Here is a 27,111-nt window from a genome sequence, read left to right as displayed (position 1 = left end):
TCGTCCTCGGCTCCATGGGGGTTTTCCGCCCGTTGGGGGAATCCCCGTACCGATCCGAACGAGAACAGTCGGGTGGAAGCCGACGATCGGGAGGACTTCCATCGGCTAAAGGACATCTCGGTGCCGAAGCAGAGCGAGCTCGTCACCGAGCAGGCCTTGTACGACGCCGGCCTTAGCCCGATCCCCCATTTAGGTCGGTTTGCATTCTCCCGACATCTTCATTTTCTTCACTGCCTTCCTTTTTAATTCTGACCTTTAGTCGTCCTTTTCAGATATGCCGCCGAGGACGCGACTGTCGGCAGCCGACATACGTCAGCATGCCGTAAGGAAGAGGCCGGCAGCCGGTGCCGGGCCGTCGCAGCCTCCCAAGAGGCCCCGCGTGGTTCCGCCGAGCGAACCAGCCGGGTCGGAGGCGGAGCCGGTGATCGCACTGTCGGCACCGACAGTGCTTGAAGACGTCCCGCCCGAGGGACCGTCAGTCGGTGGAGCCACTTCGCCCGACCGTCGAGCGGCTGATCCTGTCGGGGGCACGCCGACCGACCGACAGATTCCGGAGGTTCGGGAGGAGGTCCGTGAACCTGAGCAGCCGACGCATGCCACCGCCGCGCCGTCCGTCGAGACTCGGTCGGGTTCGAGCTTGCCGTCGATCTCCGACGTCAGGGCCTGGGCGGCCAGCCGAGGTAAGGCCCCAATGGCGTCGGGTGACGAAGGTCGGTCGGCGGGCGGGTCGGCCGACTTTCCGCTTCCCGAAGGTGCGTCGGGCCTGGCCAACCACGACTTGGCCAGGAGACTATGCCGAGGATTGCTCCTTCCTGCCGACATCGAAGCGATGAAGAACCAGCGCGTCTCCGACATGCTATCGTCCTTCTATCCGATGCTGATTCAGGTAAAGTTTTTTTCCTTCTGTTTTTAATCGTAGCCTTGCAAGCTCGGCTTACTAACAGTCGGTTCTTCTTTTTGGTGCAGCTGGTCTTCAACATATCCGAGCTAGAAGCCGGATATCGGAAGTTTGGGGACATGCGCGCGGCCTGGAGAGACAAGGTCGCGGGCCTCGAAGCCGAGAAGGCCGTCCTCGTCGACCAATTTCAGCAGTCGGTCGACCGGGAGAACCGACTCGAGGGGGAGGTCTCCCGATTCTCGGAGGAGGTCTCCGGACTCAAGGAGGCCAAGGCGTCACTGGAGTCGGAGCTCAAGTCGGCGAAGGATGACGCTGCCAAAAAGTCCCGGACCATCCGTCGGCTCCGACATGAGCGAGACAGTGTCGGCAAAGAGCTGGAGGCCGAGCGCGAGCAACTCCGAGCAAGTCTCGGGAACCTCGCCAAGGCCGAAGAAGGCCGTTCCGCCGCGCAGGCCGACGCAGACGTCGCCAAAGCCGAGGCAGAGTCGGCAAAGGAGGCTTTGGGTCGGGCGATCGAGGTCTTCCGGGACTCGGAGGAGTACCGCGAGGAGCTCTTGGAGAGCGGCTACCTTTCGTACCAAGTTGGGTACGAGGATGCCCGGGAGGCCGTTCGGAGCTTATACCCCGAACTCGACCTCAGCGGTGTGGTTCTGCCAGGGTCGGAGGCCCCAGCTGCGGAGGAGGCGGCCGGACCAGCGTCGGACGGTCTCTCTACCAGGGCGGAAGCCGAAGACGTCGCAGAACTAGTTGCCGAGGGTCGGTCGGCCCCGACGGATGAAGTCGGAGCAGGGCTGCCGACCAACTTGCATCGTTGTCCTGTTGAGGACGTCGACTCCGACGATTAGTCGGTTTTTGTTTTGTCTTCTATTTTGCTTTGAATTGTAATCGGGCTTCGGCCTTTACTTTGTAGACTTTCCTTTGTTTATGGAAAAATTTCTTGAATGAATTCTCCCTTCGCTCTCTCCCCTTGTTTGTAATGCCAAACATGTCCGCAATGTCGAACGTGAGTCGCTAACTAGTCAAATCACTAACTCGCGTAAGTCGGTAGCACTTCAGCAACTCGTGCAGCCCCGAAGATAGAATGCGTCTCGACTTTAGGTCGGCTTCGGGTAGTCGAAGTTGTCAATCGGGTCCATTTGTTGAGTCGGGAGCCGACCGAACCTGGCAAAGGTTCGGCAGCCGGACTTCCGTGGATGCACTTAGTCGATCATCGTCCGGCGCAGTGTCGGGGGTACGATAGTAAGTCGGGTCCCCCTGCTCTACGTCGGGTTCGGTGTTTTCCGACGTCCGATGGCAAGCCGAATGTCGTTCAGCCGGCCGTTGATCGGTCGGCAAGTCGTAGGTGCGACAAAGGTCGCGTTGTGTGATAGACGGTGGTAAGCCGAATATCCCTCGACGGGCCGTAGCCCGATCGAAAGTCGCGACAATAGTCGCGTGGGCTTTTAGCCTTTCTCCGGTCGGGGCCCGATCGGCTTGTCGGCTGATGGATTCTGCCCGAAAATCCGACCGTAGAGGGAACATGAACTCCCATCGTTGTAGATGCATCGGCTCGTGTAAGGGGCCGATGTATCGTCGGTGCCAGGTCCGCGTCGATGCGTCGGGGCTGAGCGCCGACCAGTAGTTGAAGAGTTAGAACTCCGATTTTTCACACTGAACTTGTATTCTGATAATTGGATTACAGAATTCACTGGTAATACAGCTTCAAGTTGTCGGCGTTCCAAGTCCGGGGAATGAGTTTCCCCTCAAGGGTCTCCAGCCGATAGGCTCTCAGCCCGAAGGTGTCAGCAACCTTGTAGGGTCCTTCCCAGTTGGGAGCCAACTTCCCTTGGTCCAAGGGCTTCGACACTTCCGCCTTCCTCAAGACTAGGTCGTCAGGCCTGAAGAGCTTTGGTCTGACCTTAGCGTTGTAGCACCGGGCGACCCTCTGTCGGTATGAGGCCATTCGGATTTGAGCCTTATTTCGCAGTTCGGGGAGAAGGTCTAGGTCGGCCCTCCGGCTTTCGGAGTTGTCCGGCTCGTGGTACTGCTCGACCCTTGAAGACGGCAGGCCAATCTCGAGCGGGATCATAGCTTCTGTCCTGTAGGCCAAACTGAACGACGACTCCCCGGTCGGGACACGGGGGGTCGTTCGGTAAGCCCACAGAACGGAGCCCAGCTCGTCGACCCAAAGGCCTTTGGCCTCGTTCAGTCGGGTCTTGAGTCCATGGAGCAAGGTTCGGTTGGTCACCTCAACCTCACCGTTGGACTGTGGGTGCCTGACTGAAGTTAGTCGGTGACGGATGTGGAACCTGGCGCAGAAGTCTTTGAAGTCTTGGTTGTCGAATTGCCGTCCGTTGTCGGTGATGATGGTGTGCGGCAATCCGAACCTGAAGATGATGGACTTTTGGATGAAGTCCTCCATCTTCCGCTCGGTGATCTGCGCCAAAGGCTCGGCCTCGACCCACTTCGTGAAGTAGTCGATGGCGACAACGATGAACTTCCTTTGGCCCGACGCCGGTGGGAAGGGGCCGAGAATGTCGACTCCCCACTGAGCGAAGGGCCATGGAGCGACAATGGGAGCAATTTGGCTGGCCGGTTGGTGCTGGATATTGGCATACTTCTGGCATGGCTCGCACCTTCGGACCAACTCTGCCGCATCCTTCCTCATGGTCGGCCAGTAGTAGCCCTGTCGCAAGACCTTGAAGGCTAAGGACTTGCCCCCCAAGTGATTCCCACAAATCCCTTCGTGAACCTCTTGGAGAGCGTAGTCGGCGTCGGTCGGTCCCAAGCACCTGAGCAGAGGGAGGGAGAACGACCTCTTGTAGAGTCGTCCGTCCATGATCACATATTGCGACGCCGACCATCGGAGTCGCCTGGCCTCCATGGGATCTTCGGGACTGGTCCCGTCGGACAGGTATCGGACGATCGGGTCCATCCAACTTGGTTCAGACGTTAGCTGCTGTACTTCTTCGACCCGATCGATGCTCGGCTGTTGGAGGTTTTCGACAAACGTCCGACCCAAAGAATCATAGGCCGACGTTGCCAATCTGGAGAGAGCATCGGCACGGGCGTTCTCCATCCTGGGGATGTGGGAGATCTCGAAATGCTCAAGGCGGGCCACGAGATCCTTTACCTTCTGAAGATACTTGATCATGGTCGGATCTCGCGCCTCGAAGTCGCCCTTGACCTGCCCCACGATCAGCTGAGAGTCGGAGAATGCCCGGAGACTGTCGACGCCCAGTTCCTTCGCCATCCTCAAGCCCGTGAGGAGTGCCTCGTATTCGGCTCGATTGTTGGAGGCCTTGAAGTCGAACCGGAGGGCGTATTCGGTGACTACCCCATCCGAATTCGTGAGCAGGAGCCCGGCCCCACTTCCCTGAGCGTTGGAGGCTCCGTCGATGTGGAGTACCCAGGTGGAGATCGGGTCTGGCTCAGAGACCGAATCTCGTCCCGAGCCTTCAGCTCCCGACCTTCGGTCGGTCGTCGGGCATTCGGCGATGAAGTCGGCCAAGACCTGGACCTTCAAGGCAGGCCTTGGCCGGTACTGAATGTCGAACTCGCTAAGCTTCATCGCCCACTTAGCGAGTCATCCGGATGTGTCGGATCGGCGCAGTACGGCCCTCAGGGGCTGGTTGGTGAGTACCACGATGGCGTGGGCCTGGAAGTATGGTCGGAGCCATTGCGCGGAGACGGTCAGGGCGAAAACCATCTTTTCCGTCTCCGAGTATCTGGCTTCGGCGCCGTGGAGCACTTTGCTGGCATAGTAGATGGGCTGATGAGTCTGACACTCATTTTCCCGAACGAGCACCGAGCTGATCGCCTCAGAAGATGTGGCCAAGTAGAGATACAAGGTCTCCCCGACCTGCGGCTTTACGAGCAGCGGCGGGGAAGCCAGGTACCTTTTCAGGTCTTCAAAGGCCTGTTCGCACTCATCCGACCAAGAGAAACCGTTCGCCTGGCGCAGGGTCTTGAAGAACGGGAGGCACCTTTCAGCTGATCGGGAAATGAATCGGCTAAGAGCGACGATTCTTCCGTTCAGCTGTTGGACCTCCTTCTTGGTGTTCGGATGACGCATGTCGAGGATCGCCTTTATCTTCTCAGGGTTGGCCTCGATCCCTCTCTGAGAAATGAGGAATCCGAGGAACTTCCCTGAGGTCACCCCGAAAGCGCATTTGGTCGGGTTGAGCTTCATTCGGTGTCGTCGAAGGGTGCGGAAGGTCTCCTCGAGATCCTGAACATGATTCGGGATCTGCGTGCTCTTTACCAGCATGTCGTCCACGTACACCTCCATGTTACGCCCGATCTGATCTTTGAAGACCTTATTGACGAGTCGCTGATAGGTGGCGCCGGCATTCTTCAATCCAAAAGGCATCACCCGATAATAGTAGAGGCCCTTGGGGGTCACGAACGCGGTGTGCTCCTCGTCTTCAGGCGCCATTCGGATCTGATTGTACCCGGCGAAGGCGTCCATGAAGCTGAGCAGTCGAAATCCGGACGTCGCATCCACCAGCTGGTCGATCTTCGGGAGTGGAAAGCTGTCCTTCGGGCATGCTCGGTTGAGGTCGGTATAGTCGATGCAAATCCTCCATTTCCCGTTGGCTTTCTTGACCATGACGACATTGGCGAGCCAGTCGGGATACGTGGATTCCCGAATGAAGCCTGCTTCGAGCAGCTTGTCCACTTCTTCGTCGATGGCCTTCTGCCTTTCTGGGGCGAAGGACCTTTTCTTCTGCCTCACCGGCTTCATCGTCGGGTCGATGTTGAGTCGGTGAGTAATTGTTTCTGGAGGGATGCCCGACATATCTGCCGCCGACCATGCAAATATGTCGGCGTTGGCCGTCAACAGCTCCGCCAGTCGGTGGCGTTCGGTGTCGGGCAATTGAGACCCGACCCAAACTTTTCTGTCGGGATTTTCTCCTATCGGGATCGCCTCGAGCTGCTCGACCGGCGAACCCCGTTCTTCCTCCTCCCGTTGATCCAGTTTATCGATAGTCAGGGGATCCTTTGTCTCGTCATTTTGAGCGGAGATTTGGAAGCATCGTCGGGCGAGCTGTTGATCTCCGCGCATCTCCCCGACTCCATTTTTGGTCGGGAATCGAACAAGGAGATGGTACGTCGAGACGATCGCCCTGAGGGCGTTCAATCCGGGTCGCCCGAGTATGGCGTTGTAGGCCGAAGGAACTTGGACGACCGCAAAAATGAGGGAGACCGTGCTTTGCCGTGGTTCGGTACCGACCGTCACGGGCAGGGTGATTTCTCCTTCTGTCGTGACGGTGTCTCCGGCAAAGCCGATCAAGGGCGTGGAGACCCTCCTAAGTCGGTCAGTTGATAGTCGCATTCGGGAGAAGGTCGAGTAAAACAAAACATTTGTCGAACTTCCATTATCAACAAAAATTCGTTTTACATCATAATTGGCTATTGTCGCCGACACAACAACAGCGTCGTCGTGGGGAGTCTGGATGCCCCGAACGTCGTCTTCTGAGAAGGTGATCACGTCGTCCGGGCGCGGCTTTTTCGTCGGCTCCCCCCCTGTAGACGTCCCCGATCCCAGCCGCTTGGAGATCATGTTGATGACTCCAGCCGTCGGCTGGTTAGTCGGCGCCTCTTCAGTCGGCTGGGGGCGTCGATCGGCAGTCGGTCGGGTCGGCGGACCCTTTCGAAATTTGCCGAGATACCCCCGGCGGATGAGATTTTCGATCTCATCCTTCAACTGGATGCATCGCTCGGTGTCGTGGCCGTGGCTCCGATGGAACCGGCAGTACTTCCGATGGTCGAGGCCCTTTGCCTTCAGAGGCGGAGGCCGTCGCAGGTATTCTTCCCCTTCGATCTCCATCAAGATCTGCGCACGGGGAGCGGAGAGAGGAGTGTAGGAGTCATACCTGGGACGCACCGGCCTCGGAGTCTGTCGGCGGGGTGATTTTTGGATCTGTCGGGGTGGAGAAAGCCGACTATTGGCCGGGGGCCTGCTTGGTTCGGCGGGCTCCCGACCTTTTCTTCGCTTCTCCTTCGGACCTCTGGGCTCGACCAAGCGTCGGTCGGACGCTCCTTCGTCCGCGCGCATATACTTGTATGCGCGCTCCAGTAGCTCGGCGTATGTTCGGGGGAGGGTCTTGTCCAGAGAATAAGTAAATCGGGATGACCTCAGGCCCCGCTTCATGGCTGAAACCGCCATGTCTTCGTTGAGGTCCCGGACCTCGAGCGTGGCCGCGTTGAATCGCGCCACGAAGTATCGGAGCGTCTCGTTTTCCCCCTGTTTGAGGGAGAAAAGGCTATCCGACGTTCGCGGCGGTTTTCGACTGGTGCTGAAATAGGCCACGAACGAGTGCTCGAGCTGCGCGAAGGAATGGATACTGCCCGATCGAAGACCGGAGTACCAAGCCCTGGCAGCCTTGCGGAGCGTCGTGGGGAAGCCGATGCAGAAAAGAGCGTCGGTTGCTCCTTGAATCGTCATGAGAGCTTTGTAGCTCTCGAGGTGGTCGACTGGGTCGGTGGAGCCGTCGTATGGCTCCACGTTCGGCATTTTGAATCGACTGGAAATCGGCTCGTCGAGGACCAGTCGAGAGAGAGGCTGAGCGGTCTGGAAGTCGACGTCGTTCGAAGACTTCTGGCCGTCCATCTGCAGTTGGGCGAGTCGGCGGTCGATCTCCTCGAACCGTCGCTCGTAGTCGTCCGCTCGTCGATGCTGGGAGACCCCAGGGGTGGAGCCTCCGGAGGATTCTGAAAGAGAGGCCGACGGTGTGCGCGGCCGCTTTTCCTTCCTCGCCCGTTCCAACGGGGAAGGAGAGGGCCGCTGGGACCGTCGGTCGTCGCGCCGTGGTCGCCCCTCCTCCTCTCCGTGGGAGCGCTCGCATGGAGGCGACAGGGGTCGGCGCGGCCGTCGGCGGCTGCTCTTGGAAGGCATAGGTCGGGCCGCCGGTTGTTGCTGGAGGCTTTTGACTGCGTCGGTCAGTACGGTCATCTGCCGCACGATGGCCGCAATCTGGGCCTCCGTGGTCACTGCAGGGCGCGGAGAGCTAGGCTCCGCCGCCGGTGGGGGCGGGGAGGCTTCTACCCGGCGGGAAGAACGCCTGGCTGACCCAGTGACCCTCGATCGTTGAGCTCTTGTCTTTGTCATGCTGTCCCCCTTCTTGGCGCGCCAATCTGTTGCGGCCAATCGCCTCGTCGCCCGATCGCCGGGAAGCGTGCACCTGCAAAAGGAAGTCCGCACTGACCGGAGGCGGCTCCGGCGGGGACCCTCCGACGGTCAAGTCAGAGAGGTGACTGGGCAACAGTGAAATGCAGACAGAGAGCTCTGAGAAAGAGAGAGGGAGAGAGAGAGGAGCGAGCCTGCGTATGTGGGAGAGACGGGCGGATCGATCCCTTGCACTGTTGCCCTCCCCGGTTTATATAGTGGAGCACGGTATGGCGCCGTCATTAATGGCGCGGACAAGTGAGGAACTGTCAACTCACTGTAGACTGTCAGAGCCGCCGTGAAAACGTCATGTCGCCGTGTAGCCGTCTAATCGCCAGGGTTGACCCGGCCCCGGGCGGGACAATGCCCCTAGGTAACTGTGCCGCATGTCCGTGTCAGAGCTGACAACGTCTGGCGGCTGTACGGCGGTTGGAGGAGCCGACCGACCCAACGTCGGTAGCCAGCGAAGTGGTGTCGGGCCCCTCCATTGGTCGGCGAGCGTTATGTAAGTCGTCCATCGAACCTCGGGGTTCGGTCGGTCGGAATGGATACGCCCGACATATCCCCAGTCGGCGATGGGCCGTTGGATGGACGGTTATTAGTCGCTGATGGTTCCCGTCAGTCGGTCGACCGACGATCGATCGGCCTTTCGGCCAGTCAGAGTCGTCCAATCGGGGGCGATCGGGCCGTACGGCGGTCGGTCGGTCGGGCCCTCCGGCAGTCGGTCGGGCCCTCCGGCAGTCGGTCGGTCAGCGGGTATCCCCCAACAATAACCATGTGAATTCTTAAATTTATAAAATACGCACCCACCCCACATGCACATATACATTGTCCATTGTCCACATTCATGTAGAGACTAATGTCAAAATATATATTTGCCGTAGGTACATTTTATCATCAAAGGCTTTGATTTGCATATAGTACATCTTAGAGTTAATATTTAGGATTCAAAGTTTTGATGTGCAACTATATTAGCTACAATCGTACCTCGTGCCATGTTGAGTATGCTTCCATGGTTAACTGATATAGCCATAGTCAACTTAATCCACTAGCAATACAAAAACTAATAAAATGAGTGAAAATACAACTTATAGAAACATGACACGATTGTTTGATGGTGAGTTAATATGCAGATACAGGATTTATAAGCATTTGACACCTTATAAATCATATCTAATAAAATTTGATTTTTCTAATTTATAATTTTTATATTTAAATTTGATCATACGTGCAAGCATCTTCAAGCAAAATAGAGTTAGTCAACGTCGTGACAATAGCCTAACTAGAGTCCTGTGGAGGAAAGCCAAAATGGCCAAATCAAAATGCGTCCAATTGTGAGATCCATGTACTGTCTTATCAAAATATTATATTGTGGTTAGATTCACAAAAGATTTTGGATCTCCGCAGGGACAACCACAGATCAACCTGCAACCACTTGCACTGCTGGTCTTCAATGGTGCAACAGCAAAATGATAGCGTCCATGGTAGGTATTGGATCGTGCTTGTTTGGGCCGTTCGCCTCACAAGTTAACGTCAGAGCACATGAGATTATCCTCCACCAGGCTATGTTGTACACGTACCATAAGACAACATTCATTTCAATCGGTTTTCATGTCCAACACGTGTCCGACAAAGTAAATAACGTCTCTCGGAAAGTGATGTCATGCATAAGTTCTTGATAATCATACCACATGCTTTTCCAACAAACACACACATCTAAGGAATAAAAATATGCCTCGGCTTCAAGAAGAAACTAGAAGATCAGTATGTCACAGTTCTCAATGGGATAAATGACCACCTCCAAGGTCCACTACTAAAGTTTCTAAAGCTAAAAGACCCTCTCTCTTTTTCTTTTTTTTTTGTTTTGACCCAAGGGATGCAATAATCTTTTGGGGTTAAGGGCAAGTGGATATAAAGCAAAAGAGGGAGCACTAGTCCAGGTATCATAGGATCCGAAGTCGTTGTTGGGACTTTGGGAATGATGATATGCCGCTTATCCTATCAATGTCATTATCCAGTCCTAGGGAGGGGTTGGGCATCATCACCATCTACAGGATAAGATGTGCAACAACTCCTATATATCTACTTTATACGAGCTTGTTGCTAGTTTTATCATCATCACTCAGGTTGAAATAGGACGTGATGTGGGGTGGGTGAGCCAGAGCTTTAGGGGCCACAACTGAAGATGGAGAGCCTGGTACGGCACCTTGGTCCATGTTAAAAAGGTTTGGTGGCCAGGTTTAACTCAATGCCATCTCTCTCCTACTCCTAAAATAAGAAGAAAGGATGGTCAAACTTATTTGAATCTGAATTTAGGCTTCATTGCAGATCTTATCCAAGCTCTGACTTGGACTGGATCCAAAATTGAGCCAATGATATGTCCAAGTCCGGACCAAGAAGTAAATGTGCTCTCTATTTAAGTCTAAATCCGATCTGAAATTTTTCGGACTTAACCTATATCCAACCTGAAACGGGGCCGGTTTAAATCCATTTCCCACTTATGTGTAAGTACTATTTTCCACAGTTGCACGCTTAGCACCTGACGCATGAACTTTAATCTTATTTTAACATTAGTACTTTGGGAATAGACCTGTTATTAGCTATGATTTGCGTACAAATATTTTGATATATTGCCATGATGTGAAGCCAAATGGCTGATAACAGCTATTTAGAACCAAGTTTATCCGAATCTAAATTGAGAGAGATGGGTCCTTTTACGCAACTATTGTTACAGCAACCTCTTGAAAGGTCTAGCTTTCAAGTTTCGCAGTCCATCTAGCAGGAGTGTTCTTTTTCTCCACACACCGTCCATTGGTCGATGAGAGAGAGAGAGAGAGAGGGGGGCTGCATCTTAGTCTAATTTGCTATTTTTAAGCCCCGAGAAATAAAGGCTGGAATCCAGGCTGTGCTCACTTCCTTTATTCACCTCTCTGATGTCGATGTGGAGAGGGATGGCTGATGACGTATAACGGTACAAGTAACACAGTTTCTGGCCATAACCTTTAGTTGCGTCGAGCAATTGAATTGCAAATTATGGCACTCTTCTTGTGGAGCGAAGTCTTTCTCTAGTGTACGTGGGATGTGAACATCCTAGATGCTATATTTATTTAATGGGCGATAAAATGTTATGCATGCATGTATGCTTTATAGGCTATGTGAGCATTCAAAAGCACCGGCTAGTTGGAAAATGGGAACTTTCTTAATGATCACATATATATAGTAGAAATAACTTTATAAGGGATTTGAAGTAAAGGGGATTAGAAATAACATTATTATAAGAATTTTCTTTAACCTTCGTTTTAGAAAAAAGCTAGGAAGTCAGTCTATCTCTCTTTCTTTCTTTCTTTTTTTAATGTAAATTGGAGGAAGAAACCTCCCCATTTCTTTTTTAAAGGAAAGGGACTGCAAAGAAAGGGAAAGACAGAATACAAAATTAGATCAACTTGTTGAAATAGATGGCAGCAATGGAACAATGGAGGTCAGAAGACATGGATGCTTGTCTTTCTTCCTTCACAGAGATTTTTCCAGAGCCTGAAAGACTGGATCGTCTCACAAAGACGGCAATTCGTATCTACTGGCCATCCTTTCCATGCTAAAATCTCTCTCATGTGCAACTTGTTTTTTTAAGTGCCAGCCGCATGGCCTCCCTTTTTAATGAAACTATAGTTGGTCTTAATGGTGTATTATCTAAAATTTGTAAGCTTCCAATATAGATAGACACTTTAACCGACCTGGTTCTTTCTTGTTTTCCAGTTCCAATGAGATGCCTCTGAAACATCCTGCTTCACTATCTGGTTGCAAAGATTAGGAAACAAAGAGTGGAGAGGAGCCAAGCCAGATATCCTCTCAAAATCTGACGGTTTCTGTTCTCTAGTTTGAGAGTACACAACCAGAAAGCATCCAATTCTTTGCACATATCTTTCCAAATTGGTGAAGCTCTGGTTACCTTACAAACTCTGATACCAAACCTTCTTCTAGGGTAGTAGGCAGACCTCACCAACTTCTTCAAATCCGCATCCTCATTTTTCGAAAGCTTCCAAGCCCATTTAACAAGCAAAAATAGATTCATAGTCTAAATATCTTTGATCCTTGCCACTCTGAGCCTTTAGTTCGCAAGACAGTTTCCTTAGTCGGCAAGACAACAGAGTCCGCCGAGAGTGTCCTTCCCTGTCAAAAGGAAGGCTTTCTGAGTTGGTCAGATTCTTTTCAATACCTGCCGATATAGCGGATTTTGCAGCGATGCTCTAACGCCTGGGTTGGGAGTTTGGAGGAAAATAATAATAATAATAATAATAATAATAATAATAATAATAATAATAAATTAATTAAAAATTAAAAAAAAAAAGGAGAAAGTATTTTTTTTTTCTCTTTGATTGAAAATAAAGAAGAAAAAAAGAAAAAAAATATTACAACCTTCTTTTACTATTATATCTTTAAAAAAAATCCAACAAACTCAAAAAAAATAATAAAATTTTTTTATTTTTTTATTTTTTTATTTTTATTAATTTTTTTATCCACGGAAGCTTCAATCCAATGAGAGATTTAAGTGGAATGTTTGAAATAAGTCTTAAGATTGAAATGTAATATTAATTTTATTTTTTATCGTTAAAGAGATAAAATAGAAATTATAAAAAATTTATTAACTTTCAATTTTTTTCTTCCTGATTTTATTTGGAGGAGAAAAAGATTGTAGATTTGAGAAAATTTATATTCCCTCTATTTCTCTCTTTTTTTTTCATTTTTTTATAAAAAAAATTTCAATCAAAAAAAATAATAACTTTTTCTCTCGTTCTTTTCTTTTCTCTCCTATTCTTCTCTTCTAACCAAAACATAAGGAATATTTCAGTTATTTTATTATTTATCTATTTTTAATCTTCAAATTAAATATAGATCACTCAGATTTGAATCGATAGAGATATGGGGGTGTAGGTGGGGGGCAACCGCAAGCGGAGGAAGAGGGCGGATCGGAGTAGCGGAAGGGAAAAAGAGATGACGAAGCAAGCGATGGCAATGGGTCAATGAGCAGCAAGCCCGATCGACGGAGGGAGGCAGGTGACGGACACTAAAAGATCGATATACTTGGTTTTCTCTCAAGTTTATCCCATTTTTCATATTTATATTATCTTAAATACTTTTTTACTTCATTAACGTATATGAGTGCAATCATCTTGATGCAATATTCTGAACACAGGTTTACAGTTATAGAATACGTGGTTCAAGTTTTGAGGTCTGATCTAAATATTTTGGTCCCATGCAAATATTAGTGGAACCTCTTAATTAAACAAAGTATGAGAAGCATCACTGCTCAGATTCTACACGAATGCTTCAAACTGTGATATTATTGGATTCATGTCTCGTTTATAATTGAAAATGTTGATCACAAATCTTCTTCCTTGTAAGGTTTTCTGTAGTGGTACGACAAGACAACATCGATGGGGCTCTCTTTTATATACAAATTGGCATATGGGCTGGCCTATTAATAAATCAGAATGAAAAGAAATATATATATTCGATGCAGCCCAGCCCAATGTGCAGCCTGACTAGTTTTATATTATGAGTGTGAAATTGCGAAGGTAATGTGAACCATAAGAAGCGTGCAGTCAATTCAAATATAAGGAATGTTTCATACATGATTATGATCTCAATTGCACGTCTCTGACCGGACCCACATCTCTTACAATCTAATATCCACCCTAATTTGGACCTAATCGAATCAAAGTAAGAATAAGATTTTGATTAAAGTGTAGATAAAATCCCCCAACCAATACTTTGTTCGGATTAAAAGGCACATGGATCTGACCAGACGTGGCAGCATGCCTACTTGGATATACCCTTTCAAATACATGGTATTTATGAGGGCCGAGAACTCACCTCAATCAAAGCCCAATCCACTACAACATTCTAAATTTTTTTTCTTTTGATACATATGGATAATCACGTCATTTTAGTGTGAGTATAATCTAAAAAAATGAAATATAAAATATCATAAGGTTCTTAGGTATCATCACGATGTTAGATTCAACAAAAAAAAGATGTAATTTAATTGATTTTTATCTTTCAAAAGATATATCGGATAAATATCATAATGAAACGATGAAAAAACTTTCAGATACCGTGGAGGAGCGAACGAACTTTCAAATGCTCCGTCTTGTCTCGAATTTAGTCGATGTCCATAGTGAAACAATCCGTAACGAAATTTCTCTCCCACCAGAATGGACGGTTGAAAGAAATTTGAGAAACCATATGCCCTTTGTACTTTGATTCCTTCTGCTGGCCGTAGAGTACTTGACAAGAGCGTGAGAAATCAAAAGGGCAATGATACAGAGATGGCCGTATGCAGTTGACTGTGATGAGCTCCAGACCCGGCTCTCCTCTCCTCTTGGTCCACTTGTCCTTTAATCTTTCTTAACGCTATTCCACGATATCGCTGTTGCTACTATTTTTATACTTTTTTTAGTTTTTAATGCATCAAGTGTGGAATTTTGGAGATCTAGGAGACATTTTCAGTTGCAAAACATTTTCTTCTTACCACATGAGAGATTCTTCGAAGCCCAAATGTACTATTTCCAGCGGCCTTTTAATTTCTATCCTTCAGAATGTGGAACTTGAACTAAGTCTTCTGGTACCATCCTATATTCATATTTTTTCTGTCAAAATCTTAAATCATTTTACTTGAAATTAAAGATCCATAAATAAAAACTTTTTTTATTTTATTTTTTATTTTCATCATTCTTTTTTTTTTTTCTTCTTTTCTTACCGTTTGCTTTATTTTTATTCCAGATCGTGGGCCACTTCATACTTTCATATCATGTGAACTTGGTAAATAAGCAATCTAATTAGTAAATGAACATATAACGCAAATCAAATCAAAATAGAGATGCTAAAGAGTGAATTGTACTTTAAATTAAATCAAGATGGTTACTAGCATCTTGGTATAAAAAAATTAAATAATAGACTTTGAAAATGTCAACGAATAATACATTCTCTATCAAGGATGTAACAAGATCAATACAAGTCCATAATCCTAGTCTAGAAAGAGAATAGGGCATCCGTCAATGTCCGATTGTGGCATTACACTGATTTCGTTAGAGACTTAATGCGTGAGTGTTGCTGACTCGTTGTTGACCAAGTTTTCTCTAATACCTCCTCGCACGTTCCCGCCTTTCTTATAATGTGTTGCGGGCGTCTTCTCCCTCTTTCCTACACATTTCTTTTTAAGAGAGTCTATTCCACTATTCACTCCAAAAATATACGAAAGACTATTCTACTTTTTATTATTTATTTGTTTATTTATACAAATAACTGGTGAGGTTTATGGTAAAATTTAGAAATTGATGAAGGCTCTTGAAAAAAAGAAAATAGATGTATAAACAAATACTCTTATGGTTGTACTTTTTTGTGCAACATTTATTTTATCAAGACAGCCAAAAACTTCACCTGATTTGAGGTAGCTAAACATATACGAAAACTGGGGAGTAAATAAAATATAATACACCTCAAATCATAGTCAACTTAATAGTGAGAAGTCCGGATGCTAAGGGGTGAATTGGTCTTAGCCAAACTAGAGATGCCCATCAACATCCCAATAAAAAATTAAAAGAACTAAACATGGCACACTTTCTTAAACATTTCTTATGATCAACTTAGTCCATAAAAGCCAGTTAGAGATGCCCATCAACATCCCAATAAAAAACTAAAAGAACTAACGCTTTCTTAAAGATTTCTTATGATCAACTTAGTCCATAATGCTGGCTTATAAAGAGAACGAGGCATCCACTTAAGACTTATTCACAGAATATTTACACCAACCAAAAAAAAAAAAAAGGACTTAACATGTCTCGATGGGAGTTGCTCTGCTTTCACGGTATCTGAATCCAGTGAGCGACATGAAAGCAGTTCCGGTTATCAAAAATTTATAATGTTTTTGAGGAAACAACAATTTATAACTTTCATTTTTAACAGACTTGTAAAAACCAAGGGGTTGAATATTTATTTTTCAAAGGTTGTCATGCCATAGTAAAACAAAATTTATCTTTTACCAAAAACAGAAAAAACAAAACTTACACCTAAAAGGTTTTTAAAAATTTATTTTCCAAGCAGGAAATGATTTACAGAAAACAGAGCGCATCGATTTTTGCTAGGCAGTGAAATTAATATTATCTTATACTGCTTATAATTGGAGAAATATACGAGAAGTAAAAAGTAATGATAGCTCCAAAAGGCTGCGTCGCAGAAAGGTAAACATTCCCGAACACTCGTCACCTGCTCCTCCTGTCAGAATCCTTCTGTTCAAAAGAACTGGTGGGGCTCAAATAACAGACATCATTTAGTTTGGGGAATAAGGTTTCAGAAAAAACTTGTTTCAGCAAGTAGAGTCACGCAGTATGCGCCTCTCAGATTAACAAGAGATGCAAAAAAAAAATGTATCAGCAAGTAGAGTCACGCAGTATGCGCCTCTCAGATTAACAAGAGATACAAAAAAAAATGTATCTAAATGAATATTCCCCTTTTTGTTAATCTAACATATAGATATGGTTGCTTACATCTGTATATCCCAAATGTTTCACTTTCAAGCAAATATCCAATCTTGTCCGCCAGTCCTATACTCAGATATATTGGATTTATAAGTGAGGCTCCTGCTTAGGGATCCATGCCTTCAAAAGAAGTTATGCATCCTCATCAAAAAGAGATGCATTCTCGAGAATTAGATTAGCCCGAAATAGGCCTAAAGCAAGCCATTCTTGCTCGACCGAAGCTCTAGTCTCAGCTCAGTTGAACTTACTAAATGCCAATTCATTCTTGCATACACATCAGGTTTGCTTGCAGAGAGTCTTTGCTCCTTATGCTTGTGCTTGAAATGCTGCGGATTTCAGAGCAGAGAATCTACTTGTACATACACATCAGGGTGACTTGCTCAGACACCCCTTTCAAGATGCTCGCCTGAAAAGTTGATTCGCAGTGTTGCTTGATTATATACTTCAGCTGACTTTTAAGCCTCTGTAATTTTGATTTGCCATAAAGCTAAAGTGTCCTGTATCATAGTTTGTCCTGCCTACTTAACAAAAGATACAATAATAGGATCAGAATGCCGGTGAAGGTGCTTTGTATGCAAGCAAAGGAAACCCATTCACAGATGCATGCTCTTGCGGTAGGTAATGGCTGTAGAGATGCCACTTACTTCTGGAAAGGATCTGCTACGTTCTTTTTGGAGTTGATGAGAACAGCAGAGAAAGACAAATTATTTTGCTTGTCTGCAGCTTCCAAGCGATTGGAATTACTACTATCTTTGATCTTCTTTGATTTTTCAGATGTTGATCCTAGGATCTGGACAGCTAAGCTACCACCTGTAGTGAAACGAGGTTAAATCAAGTTGGTCAACACAACATGAAAAAGAAAGCAAGGGAAAAGGAGACTAAATTTGAGAAAAGTAAGGATCGATTTTTTTCAAAAAAAAAAATGGACAAAATATTTAAGGAATCCCCGTGAATTCAAACTACTAGAAGTCTAGAAGAAATGTATCCTTGTCCATTTTCCAATGTCTCCAGACTCCATGTCCCACCAATCAGCCATAAGTTTTCTTTTTCTTTTCTCTCTCTGAAGCAATACCTTCTAGCAAGAACTTAGTGAAACTATCACAAAACGCTCCTAATATTTTGTTGCAGGCAACTCTTCTTTTTGTCCACAGGAATCACAGACTAACTTAGCTTTTCATTATAGAATAGAAAGTCTTTGGATTTGTATTTCACTAAAACCACTTCCAAGATGGGCAGGTTCTCGTAATTTATGCATTACAGCTTCCAAAAGTATAATAATATTCTTGCCAGAATACCTGAGAGATATTCAGAATTTCAAATGTATAAAATTAACAGAATTTATTTAGCATCAAGTTGATAAAAAATCTTTTATATAATTCTTTTGCCAGAATTGAGCACTAAATCCAAAGAAGTTGATATCATTTAGCTCATTGCAGTGAGTAAGGTCCCAACAAGCAAGAAGAAGAAAAATTAGTTTAAGCTAGAAGCTGGTAGAGAGATGTTTTCTTACATAACACAAGAGCAGCTCCAATCCATTCAGTGGTACCCCACCTTTCACCAAGTAGAAACCATGCAAATGCTGCACCCCATACTGGTTCCAACCCATAAATAATCGCAGTTTCAGTTGCTGAAACATCACCCATGGCATCCAACTGTACAAGTATATGCATTTGGTTTATTTACATCCATGTAAATCACTATTATAACAAAAATTTTCATAACTGTGTGGATAAAAAACAAACATGGACGTATGGCAAGTGGTCAAAAGAAACTTAACATGAAACTTGAAGGAAATAACAAACAAAAATAATAAAAACAAGATAACTCACCTCTGCCCATAAGCATAAACCAGTTGAAAATATGCCTGTATATATTGCTGGTATCCAAGGAAATGAAATTATGCAATCCCACGATACTGACCCATCACAGGATCCTAAGTTCAGATGATGCACATCACCAAAGATACCTCTAACCAGAAACCACATCACTGATGACAAAGCCATAACAAAGACCTGAATTCAAGAGAATATTTTAAGAGATGGAGATTCCTTACATGAGGATGAAAACCATCGAGAAAAGACATGAGACGGTGCAACATAGAGGCTTAAGAACACAAAATGTACCTCATAGCCAAGAAGCGCCAAGAAATTCTCTTTTTTTGTGCTTCTTGAAATTTGTTCCGTTCTAAGCATGTGGATCCCAAAGAACACCGCACTCAAGATGTTCAGAGCATCGCCAACCTTCATGGACAGTAACAATGATGCAGACGGTAAGACGATTACACCAGGCAACTACAAGTGTATCATTTGCCACATGCATGTATCCTTGTTCTTTTTCTTTCTTTTTCTTGTGTGGAGGTAGAGAGTGGGGTTATACCATTCTGACCAGAGTAACTAAGACACTTGCTCCTACATAACAAGTAGTACCTTCTTGTAGCCTTTAATTTGTATCAAACAATGTTTGGAGGCTCGTGGGTATCTTGGTGTTTTAACATGCATTAAATGAACTAATTTATGATACGGTCAAAATAAGATGCATTGGTTTAAAAAAAAAAAAGGAAGGAAAGAAAGAAAGAAAGAAAGAAAAACACTTCATAGAACAAATCATATAAATCGTGCTGCATGGGATACTGTGGTCATTAACTCATTATCATTAGTAAACTATTTCATCACCATGGAAAGATTAATACACTGACAGATTGATGCCATAAGAAAAATAAGAGAGGTGATACTTACACAAGGGGGTGAACCAGCACACTCTAGCATAGCAACTCCAATGAGAGATGCAAATGCTCCATACCAGATAAACACTGGTACTGTTGCACCAAACATGCCATCAATTAAAGGCACAACAATTACCTGCTCATCATGGCAGAGCTTATTAGAACTTTGGCTATTCAATTCTCATTCTTCCAAATAACATTATATTCTGGGAAGATATTATTTGTATGGGGCTGAGAGATCAGAGGAGGGGCTTACTGTGAAGGCAGAAATGAAGGATGCATGTCCTGCATCTGATGTGAGTAGTCCAAGGGCCTGACTCAGGTAGCCCAAGCTCACCCAAAGACCTAACTCTATACCCGCAGAGCGGGTATTACAATCTCGATGTGCCTGTAACACAAATGGTATGAAGGGAATCGCTGAAAGAACAAACCGCACCATGGTAAATAATGAAGGCTCCACAACCTCTTCAACCTCTTTCAAAATTGGAATGTCGCTGGCTGAAAAGGTTAAAAAGGGGAGGAAGAAGTGAGACATAAATATCACTTAATCTTTCCAACAACAAATATCTTGTGGAGAGATGTCAAGTGTCATTTTATTTTGATGGTTACATAGAACAGAATTAAATAAAACAATTACCTTCAGTAACATTATGGTAGTAAACTATCCTCATAATTGAAATATGACTATAACAGAAAACATCTAAGACAAAGAAGTTAAAAGAAATTGCTCCATATAAGCTTGGTATTTTGATGTTGTTAGACTTTCTTAATAACCTGAGACTAATTAGTGATACAAGTCAAATAAGTAATTCTACAGTAAACAGTCATGCTGAACTATCATAGCTTAAATATGGACAAATAATTCTCATGAAATGTACCCAAAAAAAGGGAAAAATAAACTCAGATAATGTACAGATCACATATAAATATCAGGTATGCTTTGTAGTATGAAGTTTGAGAACAGGTCTTCAAAGAATGTGGGGATGCAACAATCTGCTTATAGTAGAATCTAACCCCACTGATACTCCTAGAATGTGCTGTAAGCCCCAATAATGTCCTAGTCGTACATGGTATATAAACAAATAGTAATCACAATTCAACCCACTTAATATGTAAACATGTAGTGAGGATATAGATTGTTGAGAGAACACCTAGAGTGAATCTGCAAAGATGCTAAAGCTCCCAATGCAGACGACATGATTAAAATGATTAATTAACTAACTAATACATTAATAAAGTAATAAATTGGCAAACAAGCAAAAGCCACTATTAGAGTGAACAGTATGAAGTTATAATCTACTTATGGCCAGATACAAATCTCTTTCAGTCAATATTGGCTAGCAGACAATACAAACTCACATATCATGCCAATAATCTTACAGCAAGGTGTGTAATGTAGTGTGGTGTGATATAGATCAGTTCTAGTACTAATGAGGCCACATAGCTCTTGACTTAGCTAATGTGCAACCTTCCAAACTTTTCATTTTCCCTATGGGCAAATCTATGGTTCTTGCATGGCGGTCAGTCATTTATAGTCCAGACTCTTAGTGTTTAATCTGCCTTAAGTTAGACAAGGATGGGAGAGTGCTAGTTAGCATGGTATTGTTGTTTGTCTGTGTATTATAGCACACCTTCTATGCTCCCATTTATTTATGCCTTTCTTGCATGATTCTACAAGTGGTTTGTGCATGTATAGTTCACATACATCAAACAAATCCAGTACATTGACGTGTTCATTGGATATGAAAACCATAATTTTGTATATTAGGCCAGTCAGTTGTTCTGATAAGAAAAAGCAGTCAATCCATCACTTGCACCCTAAGGTTCCATTGAAAAAAGGGGAAAAAATCCACTCTTAAGACCCCAAATTCATCTAGAAAAACAGCAAATTAGAACACAACAAAGAAAGACAACTGGTGTATACTATAAACCCTTTGAAATAACCGCCATCTCCTAGGTGAAAACTTGCTCATTTAGAGAATGACAAGAAAAAAAACTCATACTAGATGTGAAGAATAATAGGTACTTACATTGCCAATGTTAACAATATAGAGCATCTAAGCTAAAGTAGCACTAACCAAGGTAGAACTATCAATGCTTGGCTAATGACCAGTCAGCTTTAAACAATAATTAAATAAATTAAGATGGAACAAAGGGAGGATATCAGTTATATTGGGCGGTATCACAGCGATGAAAATGCTGATGACAAAAACAAGGGTGATGACCATAGTGATAGTGCAGATTCTGATGGCAAAAGAATGGTGGTGGTGCTAGTTCATTTCCCAATAGTCTAATCAACGTTGGCTAAGGATAGTCACAAAAATCATAGTTCTTCCATGTAGTTTCTTTATCTTTTTACTAACTGCTTGGACATGCTCTCTTCGCCATATTTAACCAATGTACCTTATGAAAATTGACTACTACTCTTATTCTGATGAGGTAAAATAGGAAAAAGGTTAGGAAAGAAGCATACCCCAATACGATCAACAACTAAATACCCTATGTGCCGCATATGATTGCAACATTAGATATTATTGCTGGCTAGTTCGGATCAGGAGGAAAAAAATTACAACAAACCCCACAATCAGTACTCTTTTTTTTGGAGGGAGGGAGGGGATGTCGAGAAGCGAGGCTGTATGGAGCATAATCAATATATTCATTATACGCAACTTGATGGCCAGTGCCAGAATAATCCAAAACTAGGTTGAAGCCAGTTACTGACGTTTACATTATAGAATAACTTTGTGAAGGTTTCAGAGCATTCCTTTTTTTTATGAAAAGGTTTTAGAACAAGCCAAAGCTCTTGTTTTGTCTGTTGACAGCTTTGATACTGAATACTTTGATTCCCTGTGATGAGAAATCCTCCAAGACCAAATATTCGTCCTATTTATTTATCATACTATAGTTTATTGTTTTACAATGACATTGAACATTAATATTAAATTCAGTTATTTTTTCTCTTTGTATTTGAGCCTTTTGCAACACAAGCTTGCATGTTGACATGTTCATATTTTTGACCTCATCCCCCTCACACGATCTGTATAATCCTAGGTTCCGTATCAGTCCCCGACATGAACACTCCATAAACAATATCATAGCCTCCAGCAAGTCCAATATACAAACTGCCCGCTAGTTGTTAGTCACGCTCCTCAGCAAACCTTTGCTTCATATAGATTAATGAATTCTCTTCTGCACCAAACGCAGAACCATACCCAACAAGCATTCTCTCATGCATCAATTTTTTTACCAATCATTTACACTAGAAACAAAACAATTCAATATTTGTTCAGAACAACAATGATCACTCTAAAATCCTTACTGGCTTCCAAATTGACATCATCGAGCATGGGTAAGATACTAATTTGGCTTCAGCTCAAGAGTATCGGCAATTTATTTAGTCAACCAATCACAGAAATCAAAATAAAGAAAGGAAAAGACACTAGTGAGAAGAAGAAGTACCATAGATGACGGTGAGGACGTTGAGCAAGATGATGCTCCTAACCTTCTTCGAAGCAAAGAAGATCCGATGCCACAAAGGACGCCCGCGGAAAGACTTCGACCTAAGCCTAAACATCGGCCTCCGGCTAAGGGGAGCAAAAATCTCAGCCCCCGTCGGAGAGGGGAGCGAAGAGGCCTTGGCTTCGCTCCCCTCTCGGACGAAGCCAAGCCCATCCAATCCACCGATATCAAAAGGGAGCCTGGAATTTGACTTCTTTTCTGCAGGCTCGTCCAAGGAAGGCGAAGGGGAGTCTTGCAACGAGGATCTTGGAATTCTGCGAACGCTGCCTCCTCTTCTCCTAGTCTCATGGAAGGAGAAAGAGGTGAAGGTGGAGACACCGAGAGGGGATCGAGCGATTTCGGCCTTCGGAGACCAAATCCGTGGAGATGGGGAGGCAACGGACATCGCCTCTTCTTCCCTTCCCTCGCGAATTCTCACCGTGACGAGTTCGATGGGTAGGGGTTTTCCAATTGCGCCGAAGGGTAGGGCGAACCGGGTTCAGGTTGTATCTTTCGCCCGAAAGAATTTTTGATCTTCTTTCGCTACATTCACCGTTGGATCGTCCCACACAGCTCTCAAAGCACTCGGACACGTGCTTTCATCCGTCTGCACAGATCTAAATGTGGGTGTTGTACAATCCAATGGTGGATTCGCGCGAAGGAAGGTGAACCATTCTTTGGTACGAAAGATACAGCCTCCGTCCGGTTCGAGCTTGGCAGGTCAAGCAAGAGGCGAAGCGAGTGGAGATGAGAAGAGGAATAGCCGTCTCAATGTTTTGGGATGGGTGGAGCTGAGAGCGTCATGCTCTCGATTCAGTGGTGCTGGTTATCATGTCCACAAAATTTTGTGACGCCCCTCTTACTTCAGGTTGGTATCAACATCATCATCTTCTTGGCAATTCAAACACAACATGAAGACCATCTCTAATAAGGTTGATGTGCTGCAACAAGAGGTCGCTATGTGCACAATATCTACTATTTGCACGTGTGTTAATCATAGGCATGTCATGTGAATAAAAACATCTTAGCTTTTTACAGGAGCCTCACATCCGATCCGAGTGATGACTGCATGTCGAAAGGAAATAATGTGTCAAAAGAAAAAAGAGAAAATAATATGTCATGTCAAGAGAGGATAAATATCCAAATGATGTGGTATGGATCGAACGCAAATTTGTGCAGATAGTTTGCATCCACCCGGGCATGTAGATTATGCACTTATTTTGCAATAACAATAAAATCAAGGCTACTAAGCAATATGAATAGGAGGAAATTTGAATTCAATCGGACAACCATTGGATGCACGATCAAATAACCGATCGATCAATCAATCAATTAATCAAACTGATAATTTTTCAAGCAAATTTTGCACTGAGATCATAAATAATCCAAAATAACTTTATGTAATAAGAATATCAAGATTATTTAGTGTACGCTTACTTTTTTATTTTTTGGAAGTTTTAATGTATCATTAAGTATCTCATCTTTTAAATTATATCTCTTATTTGAGTCACCTACCATGTATTGCAGTGCGGTTATTTTTTTTTCAAACACACACACACAGGCGCACGTGAATAACATATCTCTCTATCTATTTGGATATAAGCATCAATTAATTAGATTTGTGAAGAATCTATCCATATATCCCCATACTATGGTCTAAATAACATGCAAGACACTCATACATAAACATAAACACAGATCCAATTCGTGATAATACACACATTATCCAAAAATAGTCGAAAAATAAGAAGAAAAATATTGTTTTAACATATATATTATTGTAAATAATGGTTTATTGCATATTTATTTTTCCCAAAATTCTAGTTCTAAATATACACTCAGATCATCTCATTTTGCATAGATGCTCCTCCAATTAGATTTTTGGCTGATAGCATTAATAAATAACTATTTCAATTTTACTTGATATTGTTCCTTTTTAACTTAATATTCCTAAAAAATGAATATTTGATTTGCATTAAAAATAATAATATTTTTATTTATTTTTATATATTAATATAAAAGGATAATAAAAATACTTTATATTAAAATAATTATTTATTAATATTGTTGATCAGAAATTTAATGAAGATGAATCCATGCAAAAATGAGATGATTTGAGAGATATATATACTATTTTTTTAAAGGCAAATAGGTAATAAGCTATATTTACATGAATATATATGCAATAAACCCAAAAGGATAAAAAACTTATGCTAGTTTTTGATGTTTATTAGATATTTCTCATGCTATTTTAGTCATATCTTGTATGCATAATGGGGTAAAATAGTACAATAAGGAGCTAGACAATGAAAAAGCAAGTGCACAGAGATAATGCGGTCACTGCATATCATCTTCATCTTGTCTACTGCTTCAGGAATTCGTACAAAAAAAGATAATTTGTGAGACATATACAGTAATTTTTGGAATATAAACACATAATATGCTGTATTTGCAAGGACATATATGTAATAAGTCCAAAAAAAAAAAGTCTTAGCTTGGTTTTTGATGTTTATTAGATATTTGTTTGGCTATTGCGGTCCTATCTTGTAAGTGATGTAGGATAAAATAGCAAGACCAAGAGCTTGACGAGGGAGAACTAAGTGCATAGAGAGTCACTACACATCATTGTTACCTATTTATCCATTTCTCCGATATCATGATTCATGAATTCCGTCATCACTCCCTTCATCAAAAAAAAAAGTCAAAAAAAAAATCATAATATATTTTTAAGAAATAAAAAATGAAATAAAAAATACATTTTGTTTAGAACAAGCAAATGGGAGAAGAATTGCTAAATATAGAAATATATATATATATATATATATATATATATATATATATATACACAAGTGGGGTTTCTAATTTTTAAGTGTATCTTGGTCTGTACCAAAATAGATATATAATGGGTCTAATTTTGACTGCCAAATCAAACTAACAATCTAAGACTATTTTCTCCAAATAAGACTATTAGACTATCATCCTTGCTACCATACCTATCTCTCTATGCGAGTCATAAGCATCAAATATAGACAAAGATTCAAGATTTGATTTAGTATTTTCCATGTGAGTGATTTGTTTAGGAAAGACCATAAATAGGTTGGATTTATATTGCATCTACATCAAAACTTGATAAGTAAAATCAAGTTTGACTTTAAATCTTTTAGGTTTAATTCAGCATATATATTGGTAGGTCAATAATTAATAATTTCAAAAATCGAATGGGCCCTTATTATAAATCTTTCGTACATATTAAATCTATAATTAAGATTTTAAATTCTATAGAACGGGGGCATCCCAATTCTCACCTGGAATGGGATGTCCCATCCTAGTGGCCATTCTGATCAGGCATCCTAATATGCACTTGGAACATCTTTTTATATATATGAATAATATTTTTTAAAAAATTTATCTTGAAATTTTATGGATCTATTTATTGTTTAAATATATTTGAACTTTAAAAGTAATATATTTATAATATATCGGTTCTATTTGATACTAACGCTCTGATGCATTATGATCTTCTAGGTTATTGAAGATTGTTTGTTGATTACAAAGCAAAGATTTCTCATAATGGATGCATCCATGAGTATTTGATAAAGTAAAAACATAGAAGTTTGATGAAAAAACTACAATTCATATAATTTGAGCTTAGTCACTTGTATATGAAAAAATAAATATACTAATACTTTCAATGTTACACAAAATAAATTCATCAGTTTAAGATAAACATATCAAATTTACTACTACTTCTAGGTGGAATGTCTATTGATAAGTGATATAATTTTACATTTATTGAAGGTATTTTTGATAATTTATGGTGCTAACATCTTCTTAAAAATCCTAATTTCATAAATTTATTGAATTTTCTTAAAAAATAAGTGACTTTGAAAAAAATATAAAATTAGATATATTTATAAAAAAATAGATGTTAATTTAATTGAGCAATTTAAGCACCAAAATGAAGAGAAATTTTTGAAGAATTTATTGCATATTTTTTTCAATTTTTCAGATGAAAATCAGAGTGAAAATGGAGCTAAAATACCTTAAAAAATAAAAAATATTACCTCTGGTGCACGGTGGACCGGTCAGTCGGTCCACAGAGCCAGGGTGCGGTCCACAGAGTCAAGGCGCGGTCCACAGGAATAGTTACGCGATCCACAGGCGCGGCTCACAGCGAGAGAAAGATCCTGGATGCGATCCAACGGCTGTGATTCAATCCGACCCAGATCCGACGGTTCAGACTCGTTGCCGACTTTGAATAGGATTCTTTTGCGCGATCCGATGGCCCAGAAGCAATCCATCACGCGAT

At 43.3% G+C, this 27,111-nt stretch overlaps 1 protein-coding gene across 2 annotated transcripts; it reads right to left on the bottom strand.

The window, feature by feature from the left end:
* Positions 1–16,373: 16,373 nt before the first annotated feature.
* On the bottom strand, positions 16,374–23,423 carry LOC105041308 (uncharacterized). 2 transcript variants are annotated; one of them, XM_010918219.4, is made up of 8 exons: positions 22,764–23,422; positions 19,561–19,802; positions 19,318–19,440; positions 18,706–18,822; positions 18,412–18,594; positions 18,093–18,234; positions 17,227–17,392; positions 16,374–17,100 (listed from the first exon to the last, which is right to left on the bottom strand). In XM_010918219.4, exons 1-8 carry the CDS (start codon positions 23,206–23,208, stop codon positions 17,085–17,087), a joined length of 1,434 nt encoding a protein of 477 aa, XP_010916521.1. In that variant the 5' UTR covers positions 23,209–23,422; the 3' UTR covers positions 16,374–17,084. The 2 variants fall into 2 exon arrangements, with proteins under 2 accessions (XP_010916521.1, XP_010916520.1); XM_010918218.4 differs by having other exon boundaries at positions 16,886–17,103; positions 22,764–23,423.
* Positions 23,424–27,111: the final 3,688 nt, after the last annotated feature.

The sequence above is a fragment of the Elaeis guineensis genome, chromosome 3 (assembly GCF_000442705.2).
Source record: "Elaeis guineensis isolate ETL-2024a chromosome 3, EG11, whole genome shotgun sequence".
Classification (NCBI taxonomy): domain Eukaryota; kingdom Viridiplantae; phylum Streptophyta; class Magnoliopsida; order Arecales; family Arecaceae; genus Elaeis; species Elaeis guineensis.
This window is presented reverse-complemented; position numbering and strand designations above follow the sequence as displayed.

Bases quoted from the DNA above. Each gene is read 5' to 3' on its own strand.
- LOC105041308 (XM_010918218.4), bottom strand. From the start codon at position 23,208: ATGTCCGTTGCCTCCCCATCTCCACGGATTTGGTCTCCGAAGGCCGAA. The intron at 19,441-19,560 runs GTAAGCCCCTCC...CATGATGAGCAG, and splicing joins CCTTCATTTCTGCCTTCACA to GTAATTGTTGTGCCTTTAAT. The intron at 18,823-19,317 runs GTAAGTATCACC...CTGTCCATGAAG, and splicing joins GTGCTGGTTCACCCCCTTGT to GTTGGCGATGCTCTGAACAT.